At 29.4% G+C, this 23,784-nt stretch overlaps 2 protein-coding genes and 1 pseudogene across 2 annotated transcripts; 1 reads left to right on the top strand and 2 right to left on the bottom strand.

The window, feature by feature from the left end:
• The first annotated feature begins 754 nt into the window (after positions 1–754).
• On the top strand, positions 755–3,546 carry Plekhm1 (Pleckstrin homology and RUN domain containing M1). The gene is made up of 3 exons (XM_017902516.1): positions 755–2,546; positions 2,727–3,344; positions 3,379–3,546. Exons 1-3 carry the CDS (start codon positions 1,167–1,169, stop codon positions 3,544–3,546), a joined length of 2,166 nt encoding a protein of 721 aa, XP_017758005.1. The 5' UTR covers positions 755–1,166.
• Positions 3,547–6,790: 3,244 nt separating this feature from the next.
• Sas-6 (Spindle assembly abnormal 6) lies at positions 6,791–9,316 on the bottom strand. The gene is made up of 4 exons (XM_017902506.1): positions 9,084–9,316; positions 8,330–8,856; positions 7,504–8,252; positions 6,791–7,335 (listed from the first exon to the last, which is right to left on the bottom strand). Exons 1-4 carry the CDS (start codon positions 9,273–9,275, stop codon positions 6,791–6,793), a joined length of 2,013 nt encoding a protein of 670 aa, XP_017757995.1. The 5' UTR covers positions 9,276–9,316.
• A 10,746-nt stretch (positions 9,317–20,062) lies between these two features.
• LOC108549217 (uncharacterized) lies at positions 20,063–22,329 on the bottom strand (annotated as a pseudogene).
• Between the last annotated feature and the right edge of the window lie 1,455 nt (positions 22,330–23,784).

Raw genomic sequence — 23,784 nt, 5'->3', positions numbered from 1 at the left:
ATCTTAATTAAAAATTGTAATTATAATGTAAAACTCAATGTTATATATAAAAGAAACATATAATGAAACTGTTATTAAATCTCATAAATATTAATTTTGTAATGTATGTATACGTTATCATTAATGAGTTTTAACATTAAATTTTTATTTGTTTTACTAACTTCGTAAAAAGAAAAAAGAAACATATGAATGTTAATTTATAAGAAACGAAAATTTTTATTATAAATTTATTATAAATTTAAACTTCACAATTAAAAAGTATTATTATTAATAATATTCTTCAAAGTAAAAGAAAAATTAATTTTGAATTCTATTTGATTAATAAAATATATGCAGAAGAATGCATTGCGAAGGATGATGCAGTAATTAATTAAAATGTCTTAAATAAAACTTAATTTAAAAGGAAGATTATTTTTTATTAATTTGTAATATGAAGAGTAATTAAATCTTTATTTTTAATCTCGTGTTAAGTAATTTTTAATATTATGTAACATGAAATAATGCTTTCTTTCAAACAACATTGGTTTTATGAAATTTAATTTTCATTTATTAATAATTCAAAAATACACCTTCCACTGATATATATCACAGCGCGATCTATCGTTTTGATATGTACTACAGTCAAAGAAAAGTCCGAAACCGACAGAAATGAATCATTATTTGCGTATCGGAGTAACGAAGGAACATTTTAAGTGTCAAAAATTACAAAGTCATCGTTATACTAAAAGAGTTAAAAAACATGATTTTTCATTAATTTACAACAATGATTGAAATTGTCGAACTTGCATATATATTACGTATATATTAAATTGGGTTGAATAGTTTGTTTTTGTGTAGTGTAACCTATTTCTTACACATTCATCAAGATAAGATAACGTTGACATGCATTATTACTGGTTCGAAGTTCGCGTGCCTTTCTTATTACTTTGTGATTTGTATTTCTTCTGGCGGTACTTCCTTGTTTCTTTGTCAGTATCAGCGTAATGTTCGAATCGTATAAACGTAATTTACGTAATATCTGCGAAATTCTATTACCACGATTAATGATTTCACCGAGTTACCTTTTAAAATTTAGGTAACTTTTTCTATTATAATCACGAAGATGCTCGACAGAAGAATCTATAACAACGAAACTATTAATCTTGTGGAACATCAAATTCGAAAAGATGAATTCGTTTTTGAAAACAGTCAATCCTATGACAAACAAGAGAGATATATTAGTCAGAGAATCATTGCAAAAGCAGCTAAATATCACAGTGATGGAAATGCAAGGTGCATCAAAAAAGGAAGGAAACAATGCAGTTGGCAATTGTGACGAAAGTATGACCCTATGTTCTGTTTTGGAAGCAATCTTTCTACATGGACTAAAAGACAGTCTCTTAAATCGAGTAACAGAAGTCTTAAGTGGTCCAGATTTCAATGCAGTGCCACAACCAAGTTTTTGGGGTCCACTGTTAGTATTTTCTCATCGACAAATCATAGATCAAATACAAACATTGAGCCAACTTACTACAGAAGTTGGATACTGCAGAGCTTGGATACGATTAGCATTAAATGAAGGTCTTTTATCTAGCTACCTTTGTTCTATAAAAAGAGATAATTCAGCTTTAAAGCCATATTATAATAAGTATGCATTCATTAGAGATACAGACCTTGTAGAAGTTGCACAGAGACTAATTGAAAGCTTAGATTACATATGTTTTGAACTTGCATGTAATAGTAGTCTATTAAATTTTTGGTCAAATACTCCTCTTCTACTAGCAGGTATATGGTCACCACCGCTGAAATCTTGTCCAATATTTAGTGCAGTAGATATTGCAAAAACAATAACTACAGAGTTAACAGATGATGACAATATTGACGAAGTTGAAACTGCTAGCTCTATTGGCAGTCTAGGTTCTTTTAATTCATCGCAGACTGCTCTTCATAATGTGACTTCTATTACAGTAGATGAAGCTTTAAAAATTATATTAGCTACTAAGGATCCAGATAATAAGGAGCCAAGTAATAAGGAATCAGATAATAAGGAACCAAGTAATAAGGAATCAGATAATAAGGAACCAAATTATATTGATGTCAATAGTTTGACCAATGAGTCAGAAGAAATTCCATCTCTAAAAGTGGAAGAACTAAGTGTACGAAAAGAAGAAAAAGAAGAAAGCAAAATTTCAAATAGTAATAGTCCAAACATTGATATAGAAATTAATGCATCTAATGATATTGAAAATTCAACAGCTGAAAATATTGTACAAAATCATGATACTTCACAAGATATTGTAGCAACAGTAGGGAATTCATTAATAGGAAGATTAGGATGGTCTACATCATTTGAAGATTGTGATTCTTCTTTAACTTCAATGGTAATATCTCATGATTCTGGGAAAGATGCACCTCATACTCCAGGTGATGGACCTACATATGATGCAATTATTCAAAGTTACCACACTTCTGGAAGTCCATCAGTCCCTGATCTTGAGGAGTTGTTAAAAAAGTATCCAAAAAAGCAGCGATCTAATGATGAAATTAAAGTTCAATCAGAAAATAAGGTATAATTTATCTAAATCTTAAAAAATTTTGTATATTATCTTCATTTTAGTACATTTTAGTTAATTTATAAATGATACATTAAAACTTCTATTTGTACAGTTTATTAGAGTTTTATGAAAAATTTCATATAGCATATAATTACGATTCAAAATATTATATGTTTCTTATTGTCATTGCAGGCTGTAATAAATTTTGATGAACAACTAGAGAAACTTCCTAGGGAAAAAGGTTTGGATGTACAAAATTATAGTTGCTTTGAATGTGGTCATGCAATTGGTATGACTTTTTCGCAAGCATGTGTTTGTTCTTTCACTGGTAACTATTATTGTTCAAAATGTATGTCACAAAACGAATACCTTATTCCATCACGAGTAATTTATAACTGGGATTTAAAACTTCATCGTGTTTGTAAGAAAGCAGCAGAATATATGCAAGATTGTCCTGCATTACTAGACCTCAAAGTTTTAAATCCACGAATTTATATGGCTGTAGATGTTATGGCTCAATTACAGTCATTAAGAATTCAATTAAATTTATTAAGAGCCTATTTATTTACCTGTCGTGAACCTATAATTGAATCTTTACAAAAAAAGGTTGCACCTAAGGATTACTTATATGAACATGTTCATCAATATTCTGTTTCTGATCTTTATGATATACCTACGGGACTTCTTGCACAAAGGCTGCAAAAGGTAGTAGAATTTGCAAGAAATCATGTTATGAGTTGTTGGCTTTGTAGTCAAAAGGGTTTTATATGTGAAATTTGTGAAAATCCAAAAGTTATCTATAAAAAAAATGTTTGATGATTTATTAAATATTATATGGTTTTAGTGTGGAGCCTGTAATGCAGTGTTTCACGCAAAATGTTTAAACGCTAATAAGCCATGTCCCAAGTGTGAACGAAGACGTAAACGAATAGATCTCCCACTTTTAGATGTAGGATGTACAGAGTTGTCATTGGATGGTGATGCATCAACGGGTTCAGTTAATACAAATTAATAAATAAAATTTTTAATAAATTCCATACTTTTACTTCTAAAATACATAATATTTTCTTTCTTGTAAATTTTCACAGAGTGTATTTTTATTAAAATTTTATTTTTATAAAATTAAGTAACTGGACATTTTATAAACAATTATGGTCATTATATGATATATTTACTTGTAAATATCTATTAATTATTCTATCAATTATATATAAATTATCATTATTACATTTGTAATAATTAATAAACTAAATTTTACATTCAATATAAAATTTTCATTTTTGCAATACGCTGGAAGTATTAAAAATTTTATTAATTCTTAAAAATAGACTTTCAAATGTACTGAAGAAATATATGTATTTATGTAATATACATTTTATTCAAATTTTATGTACAAAAGATCGTAAAATATATCATTTATTAAATTATCTTATATTTATTCTATTTAATACTGTTGCTATATCCATATAATGTAACAAATAACTATACTCTATGTTTAAAAAACACACTTTGTATGCATATTGTTCAATATATGTCAAGTAATTATAAGTGTCAATAGAAATTCAATTTTATATATACTTCTATTGTTTTGAGAGCACACATTTTTTTCTAGTGGAATTCAACACAAAAAAATTTAGTGTATTGTTCAAGAAAGCAATTACACTTGTTAATATGTATAACCAATCATGTAAAATTAAATTTTTGTTATTGATGTTTTGTCATCATATTATTGAAATGGTTAAACACATCAAGTACCTTGTAGACTAAAAATAATTTATGTTTCTAACAAAATATATGATTAAAATTTGTATAATTCATATAAAAAGAATATTAAAAGACTCTTGAATGATAAATTATTTTAATTTATTACCCTTACATATCTTTAATATATTTAGTTTCTTTCATCAAAATTATGCAAATTTCTTAAAGTTACTAGTTTATTTTATTTATATTAATATTTTGTCATTATTACCAAGTTATTCTACAAATATTTGGAAGTATAAAATACCATTCTGTTGAATATATATAATTTACAAAACATTTGATATCATGATTTTTAAAGATCATCATACGAAATATGTACTATTTTTATTTATTACTGAAAAATTATAAAAAAATATACATTTCTTTTAAAACAACATTACATGAAATTTACTAAATGTAAACTTACAACGAATCATTTTAGTCTAAATTTATCTTAAGGCACATTGATTTCTTTTATTCTACTTATTTAATACTTTTATTCAAATTACTAGAGATTAATGTTTTATAGTTTAAAAAATTTGTAAAAACTGTAATATTTACATGGTTTAATTTATATGATAAAAATATTCCCAGATACTATGCGCCTACGACAAGTTGGCTAGCGGAACAGTACTTGGGATTGTCAAAGTACTTCGCTTGCTACACTGATTTCCTCTTTTGAAACTTCCATTGCCCCTTCTTGGATACACCAACTAATACTAGTAACATAGGAGTAGGATTATCCTAATTATAAGAAATACATATTTTTTATTAAATAACGTAAAAATGCAAGATTATGTTACGGGGCTTTGTTATATTAGTAAAATATAATTGAGGGGTCCAGCACATACCACAGCTTTATAAATTTAGAGAAATGGAAGTAGAAACAAAATTATTCTTATAAAAAATGTGGAACTAAATTGTAAGTATTTTATAGAGCATTTGAATGGTGAATAATATTATAAGATAATAAAAAATACTTGTAATGTACGATTACGGATGGCAGCAATGTGGTCCTTACCCATAGCTCATGACGGGAAGCGTGGCGCGAAAGTATGGGAATGACATGTGCGAACCAAATGTATCAGTACTGTTGAGACATAACCTCAAACATTACAGTTCTAACATATACATTAGACTGTAAAAAGAATTTAATCATACTAAAACAAAAATTTATTTATCTATGTATATGTGGCATGTGTCTATTTTTCACAGGACCTATTAATTATTTTTACTATTTAATCAAATTTTAATCATATACATATTAAAAAGACGCTTAACAATATTTAATAATATAAAACATGGTTTTAATATACATATGATTAAAATAAATATGAAAAGATAAAATTATGATATTAATACTATTTTTATGCTATGGACAATTGAGTGCATTTTAATAACATTACAATTTTTGTAATATTATTTCTAAATTACAAAATTTAGAAGCTGAATTTAAAAAATACTTTACTTTTATTACTATTTATTATAGAGATTTAAAATTTTAAGTGAATATATAGATTATATGACAGAATATGTGATGACTCGAGTCACTATTGAATGTTAGAATGATTGTTTAAAAACTCGAGAGAATTTCTGATACGGTAGCTTTGTATTCGGGAAGTAAAGAAATCTTTCTGTTTCTTAACAATTGAAACATCCATTCTAAGGCTGCGCGAATGTGCGAAGTTTTCGTTCTTTTTCACTCGATTTTGTTATGATGCATCGTCAATCTTCGTCGTACAACACATCATCATTTCGACTATGGCGAGAACACGTGTGACGACTGATGGAGCTGCAACACCCTAATTAATCAGACCTGTACTTTCGCTAGCCAACTCCTCGCGGATGCACAGTACCTATTTAGAAAGATATGATTATGATTTTATAATCAATAATGATGAAATATCAACAATATTTTAATTTAGAGAAAAAAATATGTAGTGAATTCTTACATGATATTCTGCTGATTTCAGTTTTAAAGTACACGATGAAATTATGTTTTGATGATTTTAGTTACATGAAAGTAATAATAAATTGATATAATATTATTAAAACAGTATTATGTGCATGTAATGATTAATATATAATTTTCTTAATTATTCATAATAATATTTGTCATATTTATTTTTACGAATATTTACTTTCTCTTTTAATAATGATATTAAAGTGAATAGAGAAATAAGGATTTTTACAATTTTTATTTACAACAGCTCTTTTTAGAAAAATATATATATAACTCAATTGTTTAAATCGAAAATAGTAAAAGATAAGTATACACATTTTCTTGCAATACATGCACATAAATCTATAAAAACAATATCTTTGAACATGAAGTTTAAAATTTCTTTTAACTTATTGCTTTGCATAGTCATTTTGTACTTTTGTTTTTCAACATCAAACTTGAAATATTAACTATTTATTTTACATATATTTTAGTTTGATATGTTCTTATATTGCAATATCACAACTTTGATGTATTATTACTTTATGTTTATACTGATATCTTGATTATATCAATGTAATGTTTTAGGAAAATATGCAGATGGCAAAATTGGTTTGTCAGACAAACCTGCCCGTCTTAATCCACCCTGTCCAGGCACACTTGTACTTTTGGTCTTTGTACTATTTGATGGAACAGATGAATTATTTTCTATAATGGCTGGCATTAAAGAAGAACCTGCAACATTTCCAGGTAACTTGTTCAAAGAATTAATACGATCCATAGGTGTACTGGTACTTGAAATTTGACCACTTTTATTAAATGTTGTTATGCCTATTGTACTATCAGTGATACCAACACCCATTGACCGTGCTGTCATACGTGTTGTCTGATTAATATTTGGATTTTGGACAATAGGATTTCTTATTGGCAACCCAGACGAGGTATTTGATTGTAATACATTGGGTGCAGGTGTATGCATTTCATATTTATTTGTAATTAACTTCGATCTAGGTAATGTTAACTGTACTGAAGATGGGACAGTAATTGGTGCTGCTACAGTTGTATTTTGTAATGGAGACTGACTATCTGCTAATCGTCGATTTAACCAACTAATAACTGCAAGTATATAATAAAATAATATTCATTAAAAAATTAAAAATTTTCGTTTTTAATATAAAATAAAATATTTACATATCTTCTAAAAAAAAATATCAACTTATGTATTAGTAATAAACTAAACTCTTTGTATTATTTGTATTTAATGTATTAAAAATATGTAATTACCATTATCATTATTCTTTATTATTTTTTCTTTTTCTTCTAATTGATTTTGTTGAGTTTTTAACTGCTCTTTCAAATTTTGAACCTCTGTCTTTGCATCTTTTGTTTCTTTCATTAAATTTTCTATTTTGCCTTCCAACTGACCAACTTCTTTTTGTTTAATATCTAATAATCTTTCTTGTTCAAGTGCTATACTTGTTCTTAATTTTAATTTAGATTTAGTTGAAGCAAGTTCATTTTGTAATTTTGTTAATATTTCATTAGCTTTAATCAATTCATCACTTAAGTTTCGTAAAGAATTATGTTTACGTTGTATTTGGCCTTCTCTTTCAGTTATGAGATCTTCAAGATGCTGTTTCTGTTCTTTAGCAGTTTTTAACATTTCTGTATGTTTGCTAATAAGTACACCTTTATCTTTTAATTCTTGTTCAAGTACAGCGACTTTTGTTTTTAAACCATTTACTGTTTTATCTTTTCCATGATAGTCTGTATCTAATTTCGAATTTTGCTTTTTCAATAAATTTAAATCTCTTTGAGCAATATTAAGTTCTTTCTCAAGAGTTTGGAGCTCTTTAAATTGTTCTAAATTAGTTGCTTCAAGAAGAGATAACTTATCTTTATATGTTAAATTTTGTGTTCGTAATTCTGCCAGTTCAGTATGAAGTTGTTTTATAATTTCTGCATGTCTACGTTCTACTTCTAATTTTTCTTTTTCACTCCGACATTGCCATTCTAACTGGGCTTTGGCAAATCTATAAAATAACAATATTTGGTAAATATTTGATATATATGTATGTATATTTGATAAGAACATAGGAGTTATATGTACCTATCTTTTTCAAGGCTTATTTGTTCGGATGAAGATACTTGCATTTGATTCTTTTCTGTCATATACTTATGTTCTAAATGCTCTAATTCTTTTGTTTTTGTTTCTACTTTATTTGATAAGTCATTCAATCTTGTTTCAAGTGCAAGTGCATCTCTATTTTGTTGTAAAATATTTTCTTTTAAGTGTTTAATTTTCATGGCCATATGGGTCTTTAAATCAGAATCACTTGCCGGTGATATATTTAAGCTTAAATGGCATAAATGTTTAAAATTGTTTGTTTCAACCAGTTTGAATATCCATTCTCCACTTTCTTCTGCTAATAGCAATAAAAATTTTGGTGGTGTTTTTAACAAATTTGTAGAAGGTATTTGACATTGCTCTAATAAATATATTAGCTGTGTTGCAAAATTATCAAAATCTACTAATAATCCCTGTTGTGACTTCAAAATTTTGAAATCTTCCTCTGTGATAAATAAGGAATAAAGGAAACAAGGATCATCATCATCTGCTAACAAAACACATAAGCTCTGCAATATAAATACATAATGTATTATTTAATTATAGAAATACCTCTGATTCTAAATTATCTAAAACCTTATGTCCTTTTATGTATATTAACAAACAATTAAAAAATATGGATTGAAAACGATAGATAATATAAAATATTAACTAAAGAAATATGTGTAGCAATGATATACTATTTATAGTATATCAACAAAGTATAGGTTAATGTAAATATTATAAATTACGTTACCTTACGACACACAGGACTAATACCGGCATGAATTTCAACATTAACCCTTAGTTCACGTTGACGTTCTTCTTTAAATTGTGGTTTCATATAAACTCTTTGCACTTTAGTGTATAATACTTCAACATTGTTCAATTGTAAACCAGTATCACTAGTCACTGCACTGGCTGCCGAATTATTTAAATAATTCATCATTTAATTTGACGTTTAACAAACATTTAATAAACAGCCTTTGATCACTCGGTATTTCAAATAATAAAAACAGCGTTTCAATTTTCATTTCATTTGTCAATTTTTCGTAAATTACGAAATGTATACATGAAAGGTTTTAAATTCTGTAATCTACATATTAAGTCGGGGTACGCATATTTCAGGTGCTGCCATCTTAGAGTCACGCATTATTATTGATGCCCCTTCCATTAACACTAAACTTTTGAATCAATATTATTCATTTAATTTGTAATAATTAATTTAGTTATGTAGTTTAAGTTGATTGCATCGTTTTTTTCAAATGCTTTATTGTTATTATTTATAATTGACAAAGTGAAGTTTATTTAACCACTATCTTATAATAAAAATACTGAGAATTATAAAAGCATATATAAATATTGAGATAATGATATTTAGATATAAATTCCTTTCATATTTGAATATCTATTTACATAGTAAAATATGCAAATTAATATACTTTTAAGAAAAATATACATATTTATATATGTTAAAGAAAAGAAATACAAATATTAATAAGTATATGAAAAAACAATTTTTGTCTTTTAAACAAGTGTGTAAGTCATGTATTGTCATCATTTTATTTTATATTAATATTTTTTAATTTTTTATACATAGTCAATATGATTTATTTTATATAATGTGTATAAACGTTATGATATTCTTGTAAAATTGTAACTAATTTTCATTTTTTATTTATCTTATCAATAATAAAATTTATTCGTAGATTACTTTATAACTGATATTATATATTCTAATATAGTTGAAATAATAGCTGTTAGAATCCGATCAAAGTAGTGGTTCAATGGCGGCGATATATAATCATAAGTGAGTATGTTTTGTTATCGTATTTACTTTAAATTTACATTGTAATTTTTGTATATTTGACTTTCATATTTCATTCTTTCAAATAAAGTGCTATATTTTTATTTAGTGTTACGTTTCTTTAAATTAATCAACAAAATAGCATATATACGACTTTTTAATTATTTTTTAAATATTTTTAACGTGGTTTACTTTACTTTCCCGCGTAGTGAGAATGTTTTAAAATTGATTGGTTGATTCTTTTGAAACCAACCAATAGTATTAAAGATCAAGGATGTGACGTATCATTTAAAACACCGTATATGTCGAGTTGTAACCGCGGTCGCCATGCCATGCGGTTGTTTCGTGATTGACAATTTCGTTCTTGAATATGTCGTTAGAAAAGTGTTTGAAATGTCATTGTCTTTGTTTACAAAAGAAAAATTTACGAGGTGATGGTGTTGAGAAAGTGAGTGTACATTTACTATGAAGCGACAAGTGACGTTCTCTTGAAAATTAAAACCTCGAACCCGCACCCTGTCGGTTAGAGGTTGGATATAGCAGTTGCAGTTTGAATCCGAAGATGCATTCTGTACATAAACAGAAACAGGTGAGCTTTTATTTTCTATTGATTGCAATGTGTGCATCATTTGAGTAATTTTTGTTATAACGAACATTAAAAATAAAATTCTTTTTTCATTAAAAGTCTCGTGTCAAGAACACGTCGACCGGTTTTGCCTGCAGCGCTCCTTTCGTTCATTTTTAATCTTTAACTCTCTGTTTCGTGCTGCCCTCTAACAGATGCATTTAAATTTCTTATGCAAGTTTTAAAACATTCATCCGTATCGATAGTAGTTATAGCGTACAAGTTATAAAATATATACTCCATATGCAATATTTGCATAATTACTGTTTGTTTTATTTCATTAAATAAATAGTACGAACAAAATATAATAATTTTATCACCAAACAATCGTATTCGTAAAAAATACTTTTTATAATTCTTTTTAATAATGTATAAATACTTTTCGTTTTATACATTATTATATTAATTATATTATTTATTACTTTATATATGTTACATATGGAATTGACATTGTTACATATATTATTAAATAACATATATAATATTATTATAATATTATTATAATAATATAATAATTATATATAATTATATATCACTTGTTACATATGGGATTGATTAATAATATTTAATCTTTAGTTATAATGTAAAGATTTTTTTGATTGATTGTAAAATTATGAAATTAATTATATTCATAAAATAGGAGTTATATTCGTTTGATGAGAAAGATACTTCTTTTATTGTGTATATAATATTAATCATCATCTCAGGTGATTGTCCCTTACAGAGCAAGTAGAGTTCAGTGGTGATATGTGCTTTGTCTACTATATTTATCATATACATAATGGTAATAATGGAATGGTGTATGAAAAATCAAATTTTTTTTATACTTAGATTTTATCGAATCAAGTTTTTATACGTAAATACGATAAGTTGTATAGTATTACAAAGAAATTAACTTGTCCTATGCAGAAATTCTAAATTTATAAAATAATACATTCTTTAATATTACGATAAAAACTCAACAGAAGCATAATTATACAAAATTTATTAAATTTGTTTTATAAATTTTGTATCTACAAAATTTATTTATCTATATAAAATATAAATAGCTTTATTAATATCTTCAAAATAACATTCAAAAAGGTTTTTTAAAAAATATCTAAAAATTATGAAATTATAAAACAGGTTCATTTGTAAAATTATATGGAAGGTATTAAATAAACAATTATTTAATTATTTAATATTTAATATGTGGAAAAATATTAACGATTTATAGTTCCGAATTTGTATCAAATGACCGATTTCAAAGCATATTATATTACCAACTAATATAAATATGTAATAAATTTAAATTCAAATAAATGTTTTAATTTTTAAAATGGAATCTACCTTTCCGACAGAGCTCAATTTACGTTACCATAGACTGTTTATCTTCAATTTATTTATAATTGTGCAGGTTTGTAGTAGGGGTTCTAGACACTCTACAGGTGTTCCTCAAATACGAAAAGCATTAATTTTCTAGTAAAAACCCGAGTGTCACGGGTGAAAGGCTTGGCTTTTAGATAGAGCTCAACGTAAACAACACGGATCAGGCTCCTGGTTAATTTTCGTCAATAGCTTCCTGTCTCTGTTACGTGTTATTTTTCGCCGCGTTCGGGCAAAATGGTTCGTCGTATGACCGACTTTGCTGTTGACTACACACCATCAAAATTTAAATCGTAGGGCAGGGTTAAGCATAGTCACGGATATTTTTTCTTTGGTATCTGAAAATGTACTTTTAGCAGTCGATATAGTAGGCAGTTTGGTTATAAAATATGTCAGAGTCTGCAGCTTATATAGGGTGACTGATGGTAAGTGATGGTACAAACCAGTAGGAGGTAATTCTATATCTAAAAGTAAATCGATTTTTTTCATTTAAGGTTTTGCTACTAAGAAAATAAAGTTTATAAATTTATGGAGTCTGCGTATATTTAATTAAATTGTAATGATATGTACCTGAATGTAGATTATTTTTCCTTTTGTTATCCTCAGTCGGTATACTTGTTGTAGATGTAAAAATATTAAGATTGTTTATGAACACGAATAGGGATGCAGTCTACAGTAAAATTTGTAGCTTTAGGGTTTAAATGAAACAGTACGTATTCTGTGAATTTTCAGTACCGATTTTCTCGATAGCAAAGCTTCAAACGAATAAATTTTATACTTTCTTTTCGACTTCTTTTTGCATGTAAATTCACTTTCCAAAGGATTGTATCACCAATTATCAAATACTCTGTTATACTGTATACTCCATACGCTGCAAATAGTCTATACATTTTAAGATATATGCAATTTGAAATGTTTTCGGGGATATGTAGTCTCGGCCAGAGCCGTACGGTGTCAACTCAGAACCTTTCCTTTTTGTTTTCTCCAAAACTTTTTGTTTTTCATATTATTAAAACTATAGATTAATTTTTACAAATAAGGCAATATTATTGGTCAGATATCGAGAAGTTAATATAGCGTGTAGCTATAACGAAGGATTATAAACGGATTGTCAGTTTGCACAAGACTTTGGGAGATCAAAATTTTTAAAGTGTTTCTGCACGACTCGTGATTCTTATGTGCGGTTACATCAATGGATGTCGCCACTTAACGCTTTAATTTATGACCGCGCTATATCGGTTCCACCGACTGTAACTACCTGCCTTACTCGCAAAAGGGAAAAAGGTGATTATGTAGACAGGTTTTACCTGGCATGGATTGCTTTAGATTCGAGAAGTATACCTGTTAGCGTAACACCAGAAAATTTTTGTCCATTTGTAGCTAAAGTTTTGTCGTGTTTCAAATTATTTAGTAGATTAAAATTTAATGATTTAAACTGACAAAATTAAGTTTTTTAAAATTAATTTTATAATCAAGTCTGATTAATAATCGCGTGACAAAATTAATTTATATAATTGACTGGTAGCTTAAAAATTATAATTATTCGATATTTTTCGAATTCAAATTTTAAATGAAGTATAACGATTGATTTTTGAAAGTAATATTATTGGAAAAATGAATTAATATTAATTATTTTAGCAATTACTTGGGTGTTTATTGTTTACTATAAGAAAAGAATAGTTTAACGAAAAATGACGGGTTTGAAGAGTATATTCAAAAAGATTATGTTTAAAATATTCGAAAAATTGTAATTTCTGTTTTTATTATTATTCTCGAATTTAATACGATTTTTGTAATTTATATAGTCTAGTAATTTTTTCTGAACTTTCCGGTTTATGGTATTTGGCTTAAGTCCAGTTCTCAAATTCCATTGGAACAAATAAATTAAACGAAGTTAACGACTATATATTTAGATAATTGTCTTTATTTCAAATATTTATTTACGTTATAGTATAAATGAATATACGTAGATTGATAAAAATTTTATACTTTCGACCTAAAACTAATAAAACTTAAATTTATAATTGTTTAAAAAGAATAAGTTTTTTATTATCTTTAATCTGATAATTATAATAATAAAAATAAGTAACATAAATTTTCTTGAAATTATTTCTGAATCCTTTTCTGGTAATAAAATCTTTGTAAAATTGCTTGATAGAAATATTAATTTATATATTAATATTAAATTTAAATTTAAGATCACAAAGTCTGAATAAAGTATCATATTTCTTAAGAAAATTTTGGTTGTTATTATTAATATAAATATTTTATATAAATTTATTCTAGCATTTGGTTTAATAAAATCATGAAAATGCACTATTAATTCTTTGAATTTAAAAACCTGTTTTAGTTTATATATCTGTTAAATAAGTATAATTTTTAATAGTATGTAGGTTTCTCCTGCACAAGACAGTAAAATTTATTTACAAATTGTATAAAACAATTAAATATTGTATATGCGTTATTATTAATTGTGTTCAGCAATCATACTAATTAATATTATTTATTAATTATTCAAGAATTCTTGTAAAAATTTATTCATTGGTGTTTTAAAGAATTAAATATTGTATTTGTGTTACTATTAATAGATGAGTTTAGAAATCATCATACTAATTAATATTATTTATTAATTATTCAAGAATTCTTATAAAAATTTATTTATTGGTGTTTTTAATCGTTAAAGAACACATAATCTATGAAATTATTTAAGACAAATGTTTCTCATTATTCTCTTAAATTATGTCTTCTCAAGTAACTAATCCTGAGTAAATATCTTCATTAATTTATTCCTGCAATTTATAAGAATGCCGCATAATCCATGAAATTATCAAAAATAAGCAGAAAACGCGTTATATTCCGTTATTTTCTTAAATTCACGTGCGTTTTGTTTCGAATTATTAAAAATTTCCCGCTCCAAATACATTTCATTGAAAATTGACAAAAATGGCGTGAAAGTAATCATAGTAAACAAAAATAATTTTATTTACCTCGTGATATAAACTAATGTAACGCAAAGTAAGCCTCGAAATTACTCCATTTCGATATTTGATTCGTCACTTTGGTAATTACCGCCACGCGGTTCGTGCTCGCAAGATGGCGACGATTTATGGGCAATTTTTCGTTCAATCGTAGCTTCCATAACAGTGTCAGGGTAAAGAACGTTGCAGGTGTAGTTATCGATTAAAAGTTGGTCGTTTATAGTTTCGTCGGACACTGTATTAATTTTGACCATCGGCGAAGCTTGCGATTCGCTTGAAGAGATATACCCATATCGCTGACGTCGCCTTAAGATCTGTGAGCGGTGCGGCATAAAGCCGAGGATTCGTGGGGAAAACGTATTCGGTCGCTGCATGCCGACCCAAGACGTGGCAACAGAGCATCCGTATATACCACGCGTATACATCTTTCATGCGAGAGGCCACGGCATTGTAAAATTGCCGATTGGCTTCGAGGTCATCACGCTATCGACCTCCATTTCGTATTGGCTTTTTTTCCAGTGTGGATTTGTCGAAACTGGCCACTGTGGTATTGCTCCATCGATATTCTTGTCTCGACACGCTAACGACATTAGCAAAGAACGAACGTTCGTGGCCCTTCTTTTTATATTGTAATCGCCGCTTTGATTTCTCTTTGCTCGAAAATCGTCACGAAGAAATTCTATGAAACCGAGTGCGATTTACGTGATTTTTCCCGAGGCCGTTACGCCGCGTAGCGTCATACTTTCGTTTTTTAAACAAAAGCACGTGCATGATTTTTTATTTCCAAGACACGTGCCCCGCTTCCGAAGCAACGGAGTAATTACACGTTGGTTGAAATTTTATTTCGCAATATAATAATTTTTCTAATAATAATTCGAATTTCGCGCTTCTTTTTGTCACTGTGCATTTCGACACTAGAGTTACCATGGTCAAATGACACTTGTTCCGTTTCCGAAGCAATGGCGTAATTACACGTTGGTTGAAATTTTATTTCGTATATAATAATTTTTCAAATAATAATTCGAATTTCGCACTTCTTTTTGTCACTGTGCATTTCGACACTAGAGTTACCATGGTCAAATAACCGGTGAATGGAAAAGAAGCAGAAGCTTTAACCCTTTGCACTCCGAATTATTTATCAATTTTATTGTCAACAACTCCCTACTATTTTAAGTGTTTTATTTGAAATTTACTTCACAGGACAGTTCCTCGACTGCTACTTATTTTAATTATGCTACTCGTTTACTGATATATATTAAATATAGCTCTCCAACATTATTGTAATTTATATTTTGAATTTAAGTAATTCACGTAGTTACTTATTTTCTTTTCTTCTTCGGTAAATAAAAAATCGAAAAACATCGAGTCTAATTTGACATAAAAGTTCCTGTGATAAAAAGCTGACGTTGAAAAGAACACACTCGACAAAGGAATTAGTAAAGGGTCAAAAAATGGATTAACGGGAGACATTGAGAAAATGATTTATACGTATATTGAAAGAAAAATGGCGAAGGCGAGTGATTAAGGTGATAACGTTGAACGCGAAATTTTTAATGAAAATTTGAAGAATGTTGATTTAGGTTATGGTAGGTTTAGTGTTAAAGTAACGTATTCTGATTATTTATTTCAAAGATAGGTACGGGAATTGTTGTTTACGTATTATTTTATTTAATTTATGTCGTTTATTTTCTCTATTTGGAGGTTATTTTCGTAGAAAAGAGAATTTCTATCGTAGTCACGGTATTTACGTGTATTATACATGTATAAAATTCTATCTGCGCAGTGGAGCAAGGAGTTTAATGTATAGTACGATAATGATTTAATTATAGATTTATACTATCCCTTCAGGGACAACGATTTCTTTCCACGCAGTCGACGACATTTTGTGTAATATAGGTTTGTAGGATGAATCAGGATTAAATCGAGCTTTCGTGTACCCCAAAAGAAGTTTGTTTTAACATGGAAAGAAATATTGATTTAAATTTGATTCCGATATTTTGGCATTCTAGAAGATCAGATACTTGGATGGAAAATAAAATTTGATTATCTTGATAAACAGTTGACGATATTCTTGTTGTAATAATTTAACGTATCGTGATAGGGTGTAAAATATTTTTCTAAAGAACATCTGATGTGAGAGTGCATATAATAGTGTACAGGGGTCGTCTGTAAAGGGTTAATATCGACATAGTTTCAATACTCGTGTGAAATATTTTTTTGAATATTTGTAAAACTAAATTATAATATTTTTGTAATAATTTAGTTAAACAGAATGCACTAGATAATTATAAAGACAATAATTAGGGATAATATTATATTGTGCTGTTACTAATTCTATTTCTTTTTATTATTAATTTATTCTATTCGTGTTATTTTATACTACTAATTTTAGTTCTTTTTACACTGGTCAATACTATTTTATACTACTTTTAGTATTTTTAATACTTTTTACACGAATCAGAGCTATTTTATGCTACTAGTTCTACTACTTTTAGTACTTTTCACACTAATTGGTACTATTTTGTACTACTAGTTTCAGTACTCATTGCACTGGTTAGTACTATTTTATACTACTTTTAGTATTTTTAATACTTTTTACACGAATCAGAGCTATTTTATGCTACTAGTTCTACTACTTTTAGTAGCTTTCACACTAATTGGTACTATTTTGTACTACTAGTTCTAGTACTTATTGCACTGGTTAGTATTTTTAATAGATTTCATACTAATCATAACCATTTTATGCTACCAGTTCTACTACTTTTAGTTCATTTTACACTGGTCAGTACTATATTATGCTACTTTTAGTATTTTCAGTAGTTTTCATACTAATCAGTACTATTTTATACTACTAATTTTAGTATTTTTAATTCTTTTTATACTGATTGGTACTATTTTGTACTACTAGTTTTAGTAGTTATTTCACTGGTTAGTACTATTTTATACTGCTGTTAGTATTTTTAATAGTTTTTATACTAATTAGTACTATTTTATACTACTAATTTTAGTACTTTTAATTCTTTTCACGCTAATTAGTACTATTTTATACTACTAAATTATTCTACCATTGCTACTGTTTTCTTACTATTTGTGTACTATTTTACCATATTAATTCTTATAATATTTAACTATAACAATTGTAATTGTAATTAGGTATTATGACAATGACAAGTTGGGTTAGTTTTATTCCCTGCTCGAAGGTTGAGTTCTCTCTTACACAAGCACATCCATTTAACCGAAGGTATGAAATCTGTAATCATATCGCAACGTGTTTTCGTTTCGCGTAATACGCCAAACAATTTACGAAATGTCCACGTTTCTTGTACGATCCTCCGACTAAAGTTGCACAACTTCGTGGGCAAAATAACCTCCCTTTATACCCAAATTGCACACGAAAGAAATTTTTCTTAAAAACGTTACCTTACACCGACCTTCGTGGGTATATCACAATACAACGAATACGTGCACACATTCGATTTAAAAGATCGAAGCTTTTTATCGGTTAAATCGATCGAAAAATTGTTGAGCCAGCAAATACATGCAAGCGAACCTGCACGTGTGTCAGTAGAAAAATGTTTGTATTCCTATTTGAATATTCGTAAAATTCCAGTACAGGTTCGTGACTTTGCTTATTAGAATTCGTTTTCGTTCGAATCTCACTCTCATTGGATTTAACTCGTATCAGACGATGAACACTAGGAAGTCTGGATGGTAGTTTTACGCAGCTGAAATTCTAATCACTTCCTGCGATGCTTTGTTCCACACGCACTATTCTCAACAGTCGTAGAAAATGAGATACACGAGATAGTTCTTGTAGATCATCAGCAAGCTATTGTAGATCATCAAAGATTAAACAGTCCATTTCATTAGGCAAATATAATTTCGAAAGCACAGTTTCACGCCTGCGTTGTTAAATATTCGCGGCTAACGAGAACTCGTAATTTGAAATTTCAATTTAAAATTCCCGATTAAAAATTTCTAATTTGAAAACTACGTTGCTTCCTGAATCGAAAAAGTTGTATAAATTTCTCTAGAAAATTTATAGACACGGTTGTTAGAATTCTTAAATTCGTTAAAAAGATAAATCACGAAAGTTGATACAGACTCTCGTATTTCAAATTCATGCTCATCTTCAATAACGAACGTCTCATATTTCCAAAATGCTGAATAAAATATTTCTCGAAAATATATTATAATTATTATATTTAAACACTTTTTAAATTGTTTCGTATCCTCTCAATGGTGTTTAGTGTAATTAAATGAAGAAGAAAAACAATGTTTTATATTTATAACCTCACTTTTACGATGCATTCGATATCTAAGTTGGAGAAAATAAATAACCAAAGAGGAATAAATCATAATTAAATTGAGAACAAAAATAATGTTTTATATTTATAACCTCACTTTTACGATGCATGTGATATCTAAATCGGACGAAATAAATAAGTAAAGAGAAATAAATCATTTTCACCATGAACGCGAAAACGTTACAGAACGATATGGTCCAGCAGCGCCATTACGATTTCTCCGGCTTTTACAAAACGTGTCGATTATCGATATTGCAGTAGCACCAGTGAAAGTGCTAAAATTATTTTCTGCTTATCCCTAAATTTCACTTTTTATCGATCTTCGAATATAAATTCGCCGTATATTTTCCAGCGTTTCTCTATTATTTTAATTGAACGAAATGCTCACTGAAATAGGTTTATTTCAATAAAAGATCGCCTGTGTCCGATAATAAATATTCTACAGTCTCCAATAATAAATACTCCCTACACAGGCGCTTTGACTATGTATATACATATAATAGATAACCTATATCTAGTAGCCTATATCTGCAAGGAGCATTAACTTGGAAAATATCAGAGTCGGTTTACCTCGTCTTTAGGGCTGATATACAAGTTACGGACTTTTGTAGGCGATGTTATTATTAAGTAAGATGAATTCAATTATCGCGACGCTTATTTTCGAGCACTGCTCGATGCAGGAGGCAACACGGTAAGCGAACGCAACGTGTCTTCGTGGAAGAAGAAAATGCCGCAGGTCTGTGATTTCCGCTTGGCAACAGCGCAGCCGGTTGTCCGTGCTGCCTCGCTGGGTCGAGCCAGTGGCGTAATCAGAAGAGGGGAACATACTGTCGCTCGGTTCCCTTCCCGGAGCGTTCACAAAAAAACACTCGCAGCAGGATGAACGAGGATTTCTTTTCAGTAGTGCCCTTTTATTCTATCGAATAAGCGTTCATTACTACGTAAAGTCTATGAGATACTGTAATATAAAAGTTAATATCGATTCTCATCAATTTTATATTTATCCGCTTATTTTATATTTATTAATCGGTACACGATATTGGAATACCTTAACGATTATTAAAAACTAGTTTTACGGACTGTGACTAGACTCGTGCGAAAGGGTAATTTTCTGCCATCTTGGAACGGTAAATATTTTTGGATACGGTAATATGCTAATTATAGATAAGGTAGTCTCCAGCAGGGCAGCATACGCGGTTAATTAAAATATTTTTAATCGTTATATGCGGTTAAATGTACAGTTACGTACAGGGACATGGTTTTTATCGTATCGTTACTCGATACGCTCGTGTTATGTCCAATAGTTTATTTCTTCGCGAGAAAATTCAAATTAAAGAGATAAATGCAAAATGGTTTCTACGGTTGCGTAAAATCTGTAGACATTATCTTTTCTAAACTTTCACACGGTACCCATGCTTCCTACTTACACACCCATGTTACATTTGCCAACATTGTTTCGTCATTTTATCACGAACTGCAGATTAATCAGTTTCCATTATATTTGTTCCTTTATATTTGTAGTGGTTACGCTACTGGGTCGAGTATCCTCCCCTTTCATCTTGTCCCCTCCTTTGCACACAGTATCAGTGGCTTTCACGCATCTCTCTCACAGCGGCTTTTGTCTCTTTCTCTTTTTCCAACTCTCCCCTCTTCTCCCTCTTTTTCTTCCCCCGCTATGTCCGTCTCACTTTACTCCCCGTTTCTGTACGTCCCTGTTCGGCAGCCATTTTTCTTCGCTTGACAGAAATTCGGCAACGCTGTATACACAGCACACGCTCGTGCACGCGCACACGCGAAAGGTATCAGAAAGCACCGATACCTAGATACTGCTTGCTAGTGGATAAGGACCGAATCGAATAGAAGTATTTTGTCGACTTGAAAACTCGCCGCGAATTGGTAACGAAAGTTGGTCACTGCCAGAATTTCTCTGGTTTATGGAGCGAGCATGACGATCTAGTAACACGGGTAAAAGCTGCCTTACTGTTGCCCGTGTATTCAGCTACATTTATCTCTTTTCACTCCTGCCACAATTCGTAGTTGTAACATGCTCTTGGTAAATGTGGATAATCGAGCAGGTGATATTAACGCGACCAAAAAACACCTGGAAAGTTCCATACGAATGTTATTTATTAATTTAAAGTATGTCACGTAACTTTATGTGACGATGAAATAAATTATTTTGAAACGAGACATATTTCAGGTAGAGATTTCTTCTTTATCGACTTTGAATTTCCTACATAGAAAAATTCACTTATGAGAACAAATATATATATTCATTGCAGATCTGTATATAGTATATATACCTATATATAATTAGCTTCAAACACGCATTTTTTTTTAACGTTCCTATTATTTATCTATTTATTTCACAGATGTCGTATACCTATGTGAAATATTACACGACGTTTGAGCTTCTTAAAATTTTATTACCCATGCCTCACAGTGTAGCTCGATATCGATTTTCTGCGAAGAACGTTGAAATTGAAAGGACAGTCTTAGGAAAGCATTGGAACTAATAAGCGTCGAATAAGATTTATAGAAAGGCCAGAAAATCTTATACGGAATAAATAACGAATAAACGAGAAGCATCGAAGTGTCGGTATAATTTTTCCGCCGATGCTTGTACGATTTATACAACTTTGTACCGAGTTTCCGACTGGTTTGCGGCTAGGCGATGTTTTTCGAAAAAAGGAAAAAAATTCACGGGGTTATTACGTTGCGTAACGGGCCTTAACCCTCAAGCGCTGGAGGCAGCACAGGTCTGGCCCGTCTCGCTCCTCGCCCCTCTCCCCCACCCTTCTCATCGTGGTGCCCCACTCATCGTGAAAGACCCTCCGGTTCCCGACTCCGCTTGCCTCTCTGCGCTTCAACGGAGCGTCCAACGACTCGACGTTCCCTTCTGTCTCTAGTTTCCCCTCCAGCTGTGAACCCTGGTCCTTCTATACAATTTTCCCATGCCTTCCCACGCCGCGCCCCTCTACATGCTCGTGCGCACGCACACGTACCCGCTCCCCTGCGTATATGAAACACTCGTTCGTGTGTTCGGTGAAATTGCTTTTTTTTTCACCGTTTCGGATTTTTCTACAATTTCTGCTGCATTTTCGTCCACATACGCGGGTATATACGCGTCGTTGTCAAAGTTTAGGCATATGAATCGAGATACGTAAGCAGAATAACTCACGGTGACGAATTTCAATTACTGCACTTTTATAATTTTAGAAATCTGAAATCTTGCAGTCTCATGTTTACGTGTCACGTTTCATTCTATTATTCGTCATATCGAGCTGTAATTTTCTAACTTTGTACTTTTAAATTCTCTGATTTTGTCGTGTTATAATCTCATAACTCGTGAATTTTTAATTCCGTAATTGTACAGTTTTATAGTAAAATACAGTTTATAATTTTACAGCAAAGTTAATTTTATAGTATAGTTTTCCTATAATTACGATTTTATTAATAAATAACTACACTGGTCTATAAAGAAAGAAAGGGAGAAAATTTATAATGTTACGGATTATTTTTAATGATAAAAAGTTATTTTTCAAGACTTGTGATTATTTATGTCGTTCTCGTGATACGTAAATTTATAGTAATAAATCATTTATCATTTTTAGGAAACGAATGCTAATTATGTTCGCCAGTTAATAAATTGTGAAATTTGTAGAAAGCAGATTTGGCGAGTTTAATTTCCGAGAGATTCAAGTGATACATGCAGAATTGTCATAGACTTTCAAACTGAATGTAAAATATCGTATAAACGCTAATAAACATACAACTCGTTAAATGTATTTATATTCAATTTGATAATAACGAGATTAGTTAACCCTTTTAGTGCCGGACGACGATATATCGTTGCGAATTTAGAATTCTATTAGCCTTGATTAATGAAAATTTATTACGAATATGAAATTTTGCGTGAATCTCATACGAAAATGTTGTTTTCAAAGTTTGAATCGACTTAGACCATTTTCAAAATTAACCGAATGACCTATGAATGACTTAAAGCAATAAAAAAACTACGAGTTTATTTGAAACGATAATTTTAATGAAATAATTCATGAACATTTATTAATTATTTTTGAAAAGTAATCCATTTTTATCATTTTAGCCTTTTATCGTTACGAGTTTTGAGATTCTTAAAATGTTCCTGAAAAACTGGAGGGATGTAGGGTAGCGAACACGTAATATCTTTATGTTTTTCCTCCGTTACTGGTCTAGTGGTGGCGTATAATGGAAGCAATTTAATATTTCCGTATATCCGAATAATTAACATATTCACGTAACAAGTACGTTGTCATTAACTTACCCGAACCGCTATTTGTTGGCAAAGTGGTAAAATATATAAATTATTTTTCCGCGATAATTACTTCGGAAGA

Source organism: Eufriesea mexicana, unplaced genomic scaffold, assembly GCF_001483705.2.
Source record: "Eufriesea mexicana isolate 0111107269 unplaced genomic scaffold, ASM148370v2 scaffold1849, whole genome shotgun sequence".
Classification (NCBI taxonomy): domain Eukaryota; kingdom Metazoa; phylum Arthropoda; class Insecta; order Hymenoptera; family Apidae; genus Eufriesea; species Eufriesea mexicana.
This window is presented reverse-complemented; position numbering and strand designations above follow the sequence as displayed.

Bases quoted from the DNA above. Each gene is read 5' to 3' on its own strand.
- Plekhm1 (XM_017902516.1), top strand. From the start codon at position 1,167: ATGAATTCGTTTTTGAAAACAGTCAATCCTATGACAAACAAGAGAGAT. The intron at 2,547-2,726 runs GTATAATTTATC...TTGTCATTGCAG, and splicing joins AAGTTCAATCAGAAAATAAG to GCTGTAATAAATTTTGATGA. The intron at 3,345-3,378 runs GTTTGATGATTT...ATATGGTTTTAG, and splicing joins AAGTTATCTATAAAAAAAAT to TGTGGAGCCTGTAATGCAGT.
- Sas-6 (XM_017902506.1), bottom strand. From the start codon at position 9,275: ATGATGAATTATTTAAATAATTCGGCAGCCAGTGCAGTGACTAGTGAT. The intron at 8,857-9,083 runs GTAACGTAATTT...TTTATATTGCAG, and splicing joins TTAGTCCTGTGTGTCGTAAG to AGCTTATGTGTTTTGTTAGC. The intron at 8,253-8,329 runs GTACATATAACT...GTTATTTTATAG, and splicing joins ATAAGCCTTGAAAAAGATAG to ATTTGCCAAAGCCCAGTTAG.